Raw genomic sequence first — 12,322 nt, 5'->3', positions numbered from 1 at the left:
GAAAGGGCCAGAAGGAGACTCGGAGCAAAGCTGCACCTTCCCGGCCACCAGAGTAAACGTCTTACGGGTGACCCTGTCAGACCCAGGACGCCTGAGTTCAGAGAACGCCCATCACGCGCGATCACTTGTCTGAGCCTGTGCGACCTTCTCTTGCACTTGACTTTCATTCCCCTTCGAACAGGTAAAGGCTCTGATCCTTGAGGAAGCTGCTCATTTATACAAAAGTCACACACACGTGGTAAGGTCCAGCTACCCGTGTGAACATGCACCTAACTCACCCTCACACTGCCCTGTACGTCTTTAAGAAGCGAAAGCTGGAGTTGTCTCATGTTATCTTTCTTCCTCCCTTGCAATTCTGAGGTTTGTTAGCTAAATAATCAGGTGCTATTAGACTGTTTCTTTTGGAGGAATTACCGATGACAGACATGCAGAAAACCAAACAGATCAGGGCCGCAGACCCTGCATTATTAATTGGCAACCAGTAAACACTGTGAAATTCCTAGTAGCCGTGGAATCGCCAAAAGTCAGCCTGGAGTTCGGCCCTGCGGAGACGCAGACGCGCCGCTGGTTCACAAGGAAACGGGCATGCCCGTCGCTTTCTGTGACCTCCCTGGGCTTTTTGTGGAATGTGTGAATATTCAGTATTTGCTTGCAGTTGTTACAAAGTAAAGAAAGGTGAGGGACATGTGCAGAAAGTGGTGTGTTTTGCGATCCTCTCAGCCAAGGACACAGATGCCAGAAGCCGTGTCCTCGGTCTTCAGAAAAACGTGACCTTTGGTCTCAGTTGCTTTGCTTTCCTCAAAGAAAGAGGGTCCGCGATTACCTGGTTTTGGCGGGTGTCCTTCCTCTGAGCTCAAACAGAAACTCACGTTTAACCAACACACACTCCTAAAGACATTTACCCCATTTCACGAGTATTTGGAGGACGCTCTGACATTTGTTACTGGGAAAACTAGTCAGAAGCGTTCGCCTTTTCACTGACTCTCTTTTGGCGGGACAGGCGTAGTTGACGGCTCACAGTGGGAAAAATGATCGATACATTTCTACCGGGCGTTTCCGTAAGCGGGAGCGTTATTTTTAGAGCTGCTCTGGGGACAGTTGCAGATCTGTCCTGTGCACTCTCTGTCCCTGGAAGCGGCAGAAACAATGGTGTCAAATGTCTAGAGCAGGGATGGGCTTCTCACACAATGCCTGCTTTTCACAAGCGGCCTCCCAGCTCCGAGGAAGGGCCAGCCCCGTACCAGCCAGTGTTAGCTGCTGCCCTTTTTAGGGATAAAAATAACTTGAAGACTCTGCAAGTGAAGAAATATTCAGTGAAAGACGTAAAAAAAACCCTCAGCCGATAAAACATGATTTTTCAGATGAAGAAAAGGTGATGTTTTAATTAGATTAACAGAAAAAAAGGAAAAGTTCCAAGATACCAGCTATAAAGACAGCTGCAGGGACGCTCTTTGCTGGCTTTGCTCCTTGTTTTAGTGAAGTGCATGCTAACATGTGAATGGTTTTTCAGTTTATTTTCTTGTTTAGAAATCGTTTTGAGGCAATTTATCAAGATCATATATAATCAGACACAGCTCACATTTTATAGGGTATTTGACTAAAGAAACGGAAAATATTCCATGTCTACTCAGGCAGTGGGGTCGACTCTTTAAAAGATTTATTTATGAAAATTCTAACTTAATCACAATGGGTGCTTATAACATTTTTATGTTTTGTTGCATGAACCTTGAATAAATTGATAATTTCATAAGGAAATTATCCCAACCAGAAAGTCAACATTTGCACATCGTGGAAATAAATCCACGCACACAGATACGGATGTGTGCGTATTACAAAGTTCTCCAAAGCTGAAGAAAAATTGATCTCCTTGAATCTCACTGTGACATATTAAATTTTCACCACAGAGACAATTAGGGCTCATTTCCTACAAGTTCTGGGTAATTTCCGACGGGTCCTGGTTACTGAAGACTCTGAAGGACACAGCTGCATGACGTCACCTTCTGGGTGCAGGCGCAGGCCCCCGGGCACCTTGGTGGTGCGGCTGCCTCGCTCACCGGCGATCACCAAGCCTGCATCCCTCACAGGCGGGCTGGAGGGGGCTGCAGCATCCCTTCTGGCCTGAACCTCTGCAAGCGTCTAAATGCAGCGTGCGAAGTGCCATCCGTAGAGGGTGGCTGATGGAGTATGAAGCCTTTAATCTCCAGGCATACTCTGCACACTGTGATGCGCTGAGCTAGTGCTCGGTGCTGGGATGTGAGGGCTGTCAGCTGACCCCAGTGCTTTCCAAGAGCACTCTGAGCAGAGTGAGAAGGGACGCAGACCTCGGGGAGGCTGCTCTGGCCACAGCTGTCTAGAGCCCGTGTCAATGTGCGCCACCCTTACGCCCAAACGTTTGGGGGCCAGAATCTCACACGTCAACCGGCCCAGTCCCCAAGGTCTCCTGGATCCTGTCCCAGCAACCCTACCCGACCTTCCCTGAGCCCGACTCCTGCTCACACCACGTGCACCCCCACTTCCGCATTCTCGACTCTGCTGCCCCCATCCGCCCTTGGGGCGTGCAAGTCCCCCCTCCTTCAGGGAGTGAATCCACTCCCTGGATGCTGGTGGTCTTGGCCTGTGTTTAAATGCTGAGTCCTTACTACGCCGCCCAGTTTCAAGTCCCGGTGACGGACGCAGTTCATGGTGCTAACCTTGACCACTGCTCGTGACCACCTTGGACAGGGAGGGCCCCGGGGCCCCGTGGACGCTGCAGGACTCAGCACATCGCCGAAGCCCATGCATGCAGACAGGCTGCTGGGCTGGTGAGTGCAGCATTGTGAGGGAGGGAAGGTCGGGACGGCGGTTCTGTGTGACCTGGGAGCATCGTGGGAGTGGCTGCGACCTGGGAAAACGTTTGAAAAGGCAAGTGCGAGGAGCCAGGGCTGACCTGGCCATCGCGGCTCCTTCGCATCTGTGGCCACTGCCTGGACTCTGGCTCTGCAGCCTCATCCTGGACGGGCTGCTCCCCCAAGGTCCATCCTCTCAGACCCTCCAGGTCAGAGGCTCCATCAGCCATGCTGAGGACCCTGGGTTCTGCCCACGGCTGATGGGCAAAGACCAAACTAACGTCGCATTCAAACTCCTTCTTTGACTGCTCTCCGAGTGTCAGGTCCACCCTGCCTTCCCACAGCCCTGCCGCCACGGCACAGCGTCCACCCTCCGCCGCCTGCCAAGGGCCCGGCCTCCTGCCACAGGGCTGCTCGTGGGGACACGGCCGCACTTGTCCGGCATCCCAGGGTCAGCTCAGAGGCCATGTCCCCCGAGGCCTTCCAGAGGCTCTGGACTCTGCCCCTGCTCAGCACTGTCCCCCAGAGGGCCTCTCGGGGGCCTCGACGCACTGACCGCCCCACTGCTGGGCTGTGTTCACTGCCCCCGCCTGCAGAAGCCCCACCAGGATGGTGCTCACCCCTTAGGGCACCCAGGGATTCTCCTGTGTGCAGACAAAATCAGATCAAGTTAAACTTAACTTGTAAAAGCAGAAGAAAGACATCCATTAAAAAGAGTTGTGATTTTTTTTCTTTTAAAAGAAATTTGTGGGGGTGGGGAGTGTAGCTCAGTTGTAGAGTGCGTGCTTGGTGTGCACGAGGTCCTGGGTTCAATCCCCAGTGCTTCTGTTAAGGGGAAAAAAATTTAAAAACACATTTAAAAGCCATAAAAATGGGATCAAGGCCACGTGTGACATGTCCAGTCAGCAAGTCCACAGACCGAACGCAGCTCAGTGAGAAAAGACGCCGACTGTCACGGTTAGGATGAAAGCTCTAGCAGGTGTCTCTTCTCTCTGCACTTGGAAGGGTGATCCTTCCTGCGACCTCCCTGCCCCCGGGGGGGACTCGCTCCCTCGACAAGACGCTGATGGGGCTGCACCCTGTGCTCCTCCCGCTTCACAGCTTCTCGGCGCCGCTCACCTGCGCTCCGGCCTCCGTACAGCCGGGGGTGCCAGCAGTGAAGGCCAGGCAGGGACAGGTCCTCGGAGCTGACTTATGGTTAAGGAAGTGGGCTCCACGCCAAGGAGAAGAAGGAAAGGAAGAGAGCCGAGCTTCCTCCTTGCAGACCCCTGTGTGAGTCTCACTCGCACCTGCCCCCGGCCCCCCAGGGCCCCGCGTCACAGGCACCCGCATGCCCGGTTCACAGGAGTCAGCACCAGGGCTCAGCGGGGTCAGACCGAAAAGCACACGCTTATTAAGCAGCAGAGTCAGGACTGGGACCCAGGTCAGAGGTCATGTCCGCGCGGCAGGCCTTTCTGTTTTGTTCACTGCTGCCCTTCCACGCTGAGACCGTGCCTGGGGCATAGAAATCGCTCGGCCAACATCTGGAGGATGAGTAATCCTCATTTCAAAATAATAGAACAATCCCTGTGCGAGGCCTTACGAAGACAGAGAGCTTAACAGTCCGGTCCCTGTTTCAACCCTGCCGAAGCAAAGGCTGGTTTTGTTTTCTGTCTCCTGAAGTTCCTGCAAGTTTAGAGTAAAAGCTGCCTGAGGGGCCTCCGAGGGGCTCGTGAGGTATCAGAAGCACGCGTCACTGGTTGACTAGGGGCCGAGGGAGGCCAGCTTCTGTAGCCACGGAAACAAGGGCTGGTCCCCTCTCCTGCTAAGAGCCTAGCGGCCGCCGCTGAGGGTCTTATCAGACTGACGCCAGGAGCAGCCAGCCGCCAGGCTTCCTGCGCCACGCTGTTCTGGCGTGGCTGCCCCTCTCCTGACTTCGAGGAGTCACCTGCCCTCGAAGCACGACTCGTCCCTGGAGACATCTCCAGACTTGGAGCCACAGAGTCACGGGGACGAACCTGGCGGAGAAAACGCCTCTGCCGCCTCCAGGGCTGCGCTGAGGAGAGGCAGTCGCAAAAACAAAACAGATTTGGAAACTGCAGATAGTTTTTTTATAATTTTGAAGACACTAACGTTCTGAAACACAGAGGTAGCATTCTATTTATATATATTTTTTAATTAAAAAAATTTTCTTTTAAAAATTTTTTCTTTTTGTTTCTTAAAAATATTTTCAACGGCAGTGAGGTAATTTTAGGTTTATTTGTTTATTTTTTTGAAAACAGAGGGACTGGGGATTGACCCCAGGACCTCGTGCACGCTAGGCACGCGCTCCACCCTGCCCCGCTTCATTTCCGTTTTCCGGGTCAGCTCGCTGACCCCTCCACCTCCGCGCCTCGCGGGGCCTACAGCCGGCTGCAGCGTTGCTCTGCGCACGGGGCAGCTCTCTCGGCGCTGCGCCCCAGCCGCACAGACCCCTCCGGCTCCGGCTGAACAGAAGCCTCTATCTGAATGGCCTGGAAGGCCCCGCGGGTGAGAGGCTGACGGCAGTTTCGGACAGGATTTCAAGGAGTATCGCTCTACAAGTGAGTCAAAGTGCGGCGGGTCCCTCCAGGGGTCTAAACCTCTGCAGGGTGGGTGTGGAACCCCAGGAACGTGGGGCAAAGTGCTCCTGGGGTCGGGGCCGCTCTTTGCGGCCCATGTGCCTGGGACGGCCTTGGACCCGGCTGCCGAGGCAGACCCGCACCCTCCCTCCCGGCTGCGGGGCAGCTAATGGTTTGGAAACTTTCCTCTCTGTCCTCCTGCTGTCCCCAGCCTGAGGGCAGCCTGAGCGGGTCCCTCCCCCTCACCATCTCAGGTGTCTTCTTTAATTCAGCGTCAGTGAAGATGAGTGAGAACGAGGCTGAGGACTGGACAGCATCCCAAAGCCCGAGGCAGCCCCCTGGGCACCCGAGAAGCCTGACCGTGCAGCCCAAGAGGGCGGCGCCGGGGGTCTTCCCCAGCCCTTTCCAGGGACCCCAGCCCAGCAGTGGAAGTACGCGCCCCCGGGCCCCCCTTGGAGACGGCTCTCCTTCTGCTCCTCCTGAGACCACCACCGCCCTCTCATCTTCAGTTATGGGCAAACAACTGGCTGCAAAGAAACTTCCAGAAATCTCCTGCCAACGACACTCAGCTGGCACAGCTGTGGGTGGCTGTCCTCGCTCACAAATGAAGACCAGGGGTCCCATGGTTCCCACCAGCCGGGCCTGCAGACTGGCAGAAGGCTCCCCCGGGGTGGGGACGTGGCGTGTCCCCTCCCCACCCCCCGTCCTGCCTGGCTCTGTGTGTGGCTCTGTGAGTGTGCGTATGGCATGTTGGAGTGCGTGAGTGTATCAGGGTCTGTGTACGTAGGTGATTGTGTGTGTGTGTGTGTGTGTGTGTGTGTGTGTATGGGTGTGTGAGTCAAAGTCCATTTCTCTGGGGCTGGAGCAGCATGTGTTTTCATAAAGATGGACGAAATGTTCACTGGGATTCCCCAGGGACCTCAAGGCATCGGAGTAGTTGCTGCGTGAACACTAGGACTGGTGTCATCACCTGGATGGAAGGCCTGTGACCCCGCCCCCCATCTGCAGCAAATCACATGTCAATACAGTCTCACCTTCCAGTGATGGGACCCCTGGTTATGACATTGGTCCACAGCATCTTTGATTCTTTATAAAGATTTTAGAAAAAGAAGGAAGACATTAAGACATACTTTTTGTTTCAAAGCAGTTTAGATACAAATTTTCAGCTAGAGGTAAATTTTCAAACTAATTAAGACAGCGTATAAAATTCAATCATCCAGGAAGAGTCCTTGCTGCTAAGAGACAGGAACAAAAGCGGGAGGAGGGCCTTCTCGTGTGAATTTTACGTGACCTGGAAAATGACTGGATTGTAGCCCTGAAATTAAAACGTTTAACACAACAGTCCAAGTGTAGGACTCCTCGGTGACGTGGATTCACGTCGGGCCCACCTGCTGGGAGCGACGCGGACACCGCCCGCTGCCTGCCACCTCTCCAGTGAGAAATTAAGTCGGCCAGCACTGTGTCTCACCCACGAGCCACTGCCGTCACAGCTCAGGGGCTGCGAGGTCGCCCACAGGAACCAATGCGGGGCTGCAAGCGCGCGCCTGCCCGGCTCTGCCCGGGGCGTGGCCGCCGGTGAGGGCCCTCGGGCTCGGGGGCCATAGGCCGGGGGACTGAGGACGAGGCAGTGCCCGGCCTCATGGCCAATTCAGGCTGGCCTGAGGTGGAAGCTGGAAATGGGGACTCTTCCTGATGGAAACCAAAGCTGGGTGCTTTTAAGCTGGGGACCCCAGAGGCTCACTGACCCCGAGCATGGCAGCAGTTTGTGGGGGGGTCCGGAGAGGGGCGAGGGGGACTCTGCGTCCCCAGGCCTCAGCGGGCACACGGGGCCGCCCGCTGACCAACCCCACGCGGCTGCTGCTTGTGCCCATGTGCGGCCTGCATTCCCCTTTTGTTCTGGAAACCGTTCAGTTGTCCTATTGTGACTCTGTTGGCCTCAAGTGACTCTCAGCAGCTCATTCTAATCTGAAGGCCGGGGCCGGGGTGGGGGTAAACGCACGGGCGGCCAGCTGGAGGCCTCGGCGACTCGGCCTCACCAGGGCCAGCCCTGCTGGTGCCCCAGCCAGCTCGCCAGGGGCATCGCTCCCCCCGGAGGAGCCTTTGCTGGACCACAGCCCTCATCCCGGTCGGTCTCGGAATTGCAGGTGCCCAGGCGCCCCCCACTCTGACCCCGGCTCCTCCCACCTGTGCACCCTGTGCTCAGCAGCGGCCCAGGTGCAGAACTTCTCAGGAGTAAAGAGCTCAGGCCTTAGGACACTGGGGGGCATCTCTGGGGGAAATCAGCAGTTTGCAAAGGTGTCTTAGCGAGAGGAGGGGACGGGGCCGCAGGGGGAGGCGGCTCCGTCACTGGCAGATGCTGACTAAGCTCGTTCGAGGGCCAGGCCGGGCCCCGCCCCGACGCAAGCTTTATAAAATAACCCCCCCCCACACACATATGTTTCCACCTACTTAAATATATGTGACAACATGTATTATTTATATATTATTAACACAATATATTATATTTTATATGTTATACACATTATACTCATGTTTTTAGTATGAACACTTTCCCTGAACATTAAACACAGACGATTCTCTCTCCTTTCTCTGGGCGATGAATCAGCGACTCCTCGTGGGATTCTGCCCTGCACCTGCAACGAGCACGCGGCTTAGCCCCGCGAGGGGCCGTGGCTGAAGCAGCGAGGGGCGCGCTCACGACCCCGTGGCCCTGCAGAGCGGCACCAGCGTCCACCTCACGCTGTGGTGCTCTCGTCCCGTCTCTCTGGCTCTGGAGACGTGGGTCGCGTCTGGAAGGAACCACCGTGGCTCTGGGAAGAGCAGGGGTGCCCTCTCCTGGAGACGTCTTTGTCGGTGTGGCTGGGGCGACCTCAGGCTTCCCCTCACTGCAACCGAGTTCCCCGCGCCTGTTTCTCCCCGGGACTGGTGAGTTCGCGCGGGTGGGCGTCCCCGTGCTTCCTGCCTGGATTTCAGACGACGAAGACAGCCTGTGCCACGTGTGTGGGTGTGAGGTTCCAAAAAACCCCAGTAACTGTCCCACCGCCAAACACTCTGGCTCCCCAAAGCTCACACAGCCCATGGTTCTGTAGGCTCGCGAGCCCTGGAACGTTTTTAGGTGACCGGGCAAACCTGGAGTGTCAGCACCCTCGGTCAGAGAGAAATTACTGAGAAATTTACCAGCGTGCTCTAGTGAGTTATTCGCTCAGATCCAAACACTTCGGGGAAAGTTTCCCTGGAGATGAAAAAGTAAATAAAACTTCCTACGTGCACTGCTGAGTCAGTGACGGGCTCTGCCTTCCCGGTTCCGAGGAAGTTCTCCCGCGCCCCCGGTTCTTCCAACATGCGGACGAAGTGAGTAACCAGGGGCCCCAAGAGCACCAGCAAACGGCTGCTGGTGACTCAGATGTTTCCTGGAGCATCACGAAGGCGTGGCTTCCGATCACACGCAGGGAATTCCTGTCTTGTCAGGAGGAGGCCTCTCTGTAAGGCGGGAGGGACCTGCTGACTCTCCCTGGGGTGACAGGTGTCAACCCTTCAGAACTGAAAAAGAATTCTCAGATTTCCTCTAAGACGGTACGGTCAGGATTGACAGCCAGGATTATTTTAGCTTTGTTTCTCCTCATCGTTCTGCACCTTCAGGCTGGGGCAGCTTTGGACCCCAGGGGAGCACTGGGAGGGTGCGACAATCAAGTTCAAAAGCAGACGCCGGCCAGCTGGGCAGGGCCCCTCATCTGTGTGACTCAGGATTGCAGAGCACGGAACAGCGGGACCCAGGAGGCGCCCCGGGCCACCCTGACTCGTGCTCACACATCCCCTCCGCCGTGACTCAGCGGTGTCAGCTGTTCACGCCGTGAAGGTGACAATCAGTGACTGCTCCCCGTCACACGTCAGAGGCACGTTCACTCAGCGGGTATTCGAGCCTCTCGGTGTTCAAGGCCCTGCGAAGTCACCGTGGACAAGATGCAGCTTGGCTTGTGGCATTTTTCTTCCCAGTAAAAGGCAAGTCTAACTTTGTGACGGGAGTGAAACCGCCACACTTCGGCTGGCTTTCACATCGACTCTGGATAATAAAAGAATTCTCCAGACTGAGTATCTCACTGAGAAGATGAAAGAGGGCTGCCTTTGAAAGAACTTCGGGTAAATTATACCATGTTTACAATTTACGGAAAAGGCCTATAATAGGTCATTTCCGTGTTACGTCACACAGTGCTGCACACAGGCGTGTATAACTGTGTGCGCACGCGTGCGGGCGTGTCTGACGGTGAAAGAGTGGTTGACACTGTTACAGCTCATCCTGAGGGCAGTGACCCTGGGCAGCAGTGACACACAGGATGCCTGCGTTAAAAAGAAGCAACCGCGGCCCCAAATTCTAAAACTTACTCCTCTGCATAGACAGAGCCTAAATATGGACATTTCTATTTTGTCATTTCCTTCTTTGTACTTGTCTACATGTGTAGTTGGACACAGGACCAAAGACCTTTATCTGAGAGGTTTACAGGCAGACTTAGTCTTACAGCCATCGACCCTCAGACATGCCATTCCAATTCGCAGACGGAGCCCCCTCCCCGTATCCTAAGACCACACGCTGTCCTCCGAGACGGTGCACCCTCTTCTGCTCTTTCCTCTGCCCCTGAGGAGCGGGCACCCTACGACCTAGAGGCCCTGGGCCGAGTTCAGGCTCCAAGGAAACCCCTGCGGAGACGAGCACGAAGCAGGTGGAAACCAAGAGAGAGTAACGGTTCCTTTCACAGTCTGACGTCCATTCCGCTAATCCGCTGCGTTTCGTCTCCGTCTTGGGTTACACTGATTTTCATGGAAGCTTAATTAAGATACTGAAAAAGTGGGCAGGGATCTTTCTGTAATGATGTGGGCTTGCTCCAGAAGGACGGGATTAGAGAAAAGGAAAAGGGTTTTGAAACAGAGCGTGTAAATCAGGAACAAAAGATATCGGGGTGGATTATCTTGCCTGACACGTGAAGGATAAAGAAACGCTTTCCAGGAATCAGCAGGGGCCGGGCCAGGCACATGGCGGGGGGCCTTTCCTGGGTGTCAGCCCCGCGGGGCGGGCTGGCTGTGGTGAGAGCTCATCTCAGTAGCTGGGAAAGCGGTCCCTCCTCCACTGATAACCAGCCAGACCGGGCCCCGGGCCTGAGGCCTCAGCGCTCCAGGAGCACGTGCAGAAGGGGAAAGGACAGACCCGCGCGAGGCCCCGCGTAGCTTGCGGCCGTGGCAGGTCGCCCAGGGTCACTGCCACCCGGCAAAGGTGGGCCCAACAGCGGTAATGCAAGAGTCAGTGGGGGCCGGTGCCCTCCCTGCGGCGGGGGCGGCAACTTCCGTTCCTAGGGCGACGGAAGAGTGACCTTCTACGGAAAGCACTTCTCCCCCGACACCCCAACCTGCCCTTCGGAGTTCAGATAAACGCCCTGGTGCCCAGGCTCCGTGGCTCCCGCCTGGCCCCACCGCTTACTTTCATGGGCATGCTGGGCCTCCGGACTCTGCACCCAAGGGACTGAGCAGATGGTTCGAGAAACATCTCCTAGCTAGGACAGCTCTGGGAACTCGCCCGTGTCAGTGTGCAGAAAGGCATGCGGAACGAAAACAAGGTGGGGCCAGACGGCGGGGGTCCCCAGGAGGGAGCACGCTCTCAGCCCCCACGTTCCATGGAGTCTGCGCTTCAGTCACGAGAACAGACTCACAGGTCCCTCACGTGATGGAGAAAACCAAGACCTTCCCCAAACAAGAGTGTGTGGCTCACAACAATCGTACGAGATCATCGTCTGATTTTTATGGGACGTACCGAACACATCGCTGTCTTCCGAGGTCTCCCGGGGCAGGTGACGGCGGTTTCTCCTTTTCTCAGATTCTTCTCTGTTAGTTTCACCCTCCTGGAAAAAACAACACAAAGCAAACCCTTCCTTAGGATGCAGTGTGCGATCAGCAAGACACTTCGGCGCGTTGCTCTCCTGCTGGCAAGTCACACCCTCACATCCATCCTGCTCGGAGGTGGAATCCGGTTCAGGGTGGGTTTTCTGCGGGGGAGTCTGAATTCTGGCTTGTCTTTTCCGCCTGGGCATGCAAGCATCCTCTCGTTCCAGAGGATGTGTCTTTCGTACAAAAGAAACGCAAATTGTTCAAAGAATGAGCTGGACACCTTTGCATGTATCTCCAGGGCGCACCTGCCCGTGTCAGGAAGGCCCTGGTTCTTGTTCTTAGTGAGGGGCTGGTTCCACTGGAGTCTAAAGAAATCTAATTAGGTCAAACCGAAGTTTCCCAGACTGGACATAAAACTGCCTCGGGGAGAGTTTTTGTTTTTTAAACAAAATTCCTTCATCCCCTGTGGCCTCTGTCACCTGATTGGGTGACTTAACCATGTGGTTGAGCAGAGTGTGGATAAACACTCCTTACTCCCCAATTGCCTTAAAATCCACAGTTCAACACCAAACTTCACTCCCTGTGTTCATTTGTCTCCCTTGAGAAACACATGCACAGCCTGACCCTTGGTACCTGGGAAAGCTGACTTTATTTGGAAATTAGGGTCAGGGCAGAGGGAACAAGCCAAGACGAGGTCACCAGGGTAGGGTGGGCCCGCCATCCAATGATGAGCGTATGGCCCTCCTTTCGTAGAAGAGGAAATTCAGACACAGACAAGGACATACAAGAGGCCATGTGACGATGGAGCAGATGGAGTGAGGTAGCCACAGGCCAGGGAGGCCAGGGATGCTGGGCACTCCAGATTCTAGGATAAGTCTAGACAGACTCAGAACCTTCAGAAGGACCCAACCCTGCTGGCCCCCAGGGCTCTGTGCAGCCGTGTGGATGGCGGTGTGGGCATGTGGGGAGGAGACCAGGATGCTAACCAGCCAGTGCCTAGCTTTTGGGGACACTCTGTGACTTCTAGGAAAACTGTGGCATCTCTCT

General features: G+C 55.3%; 1 protein-coding gene and 1 non-coding gene across 7 annotated transcripts in view; one reads left to right on the top strand and one right to left on the bottom strand.

The window, feature by feature from the left end:
* MBP (myelin basic protein) overlaps positions 1-12,322 on the bottom strand; it is an 81,146-nt gene that overhangs the window by 36,447 nt on the left and 32,377 nt on the right. For all 6 annotated transcript variants that reach the window (XM_072952409.1, XM_072952408.1, XM_072952407.1 and 3 more), the window contains one exon: positions 11,202-11,289. In XM_072952409.1, the coding sequence (XP_072808510.1) occupies positions 11,202-11,289 (88 nt within the window). The remainder of the gene's footprint in view (positions 1-11,201; positions 11,290-12,322) is intronic.
* TRNAT-GGU (transfer RNA threonine (anticodon GGU)) lies at positions 3,582-3,653 on the top strand. Its single transcript has one exon. It is a non-coding gene; the product is annotated as a tRNA-Thr (tRNA).

Source organism: Vicugna pacos, chromosome 30, assembly GCF_048564905.1.
Source record: "Vicugna pacos chromosome 30, VicPac4, whole genome shotgun sequence".
Lineage (NCBI taxonomy): Eukaryota > Metazoa > Chordata > Mammalia > Artiodactyla > Camelidae > Vicugna > Vicugna pacos.
Note: the sequence above shows the minus strand (reverse complement) of the source record. Positions and strands in the feature narration are given on the sequence as shown.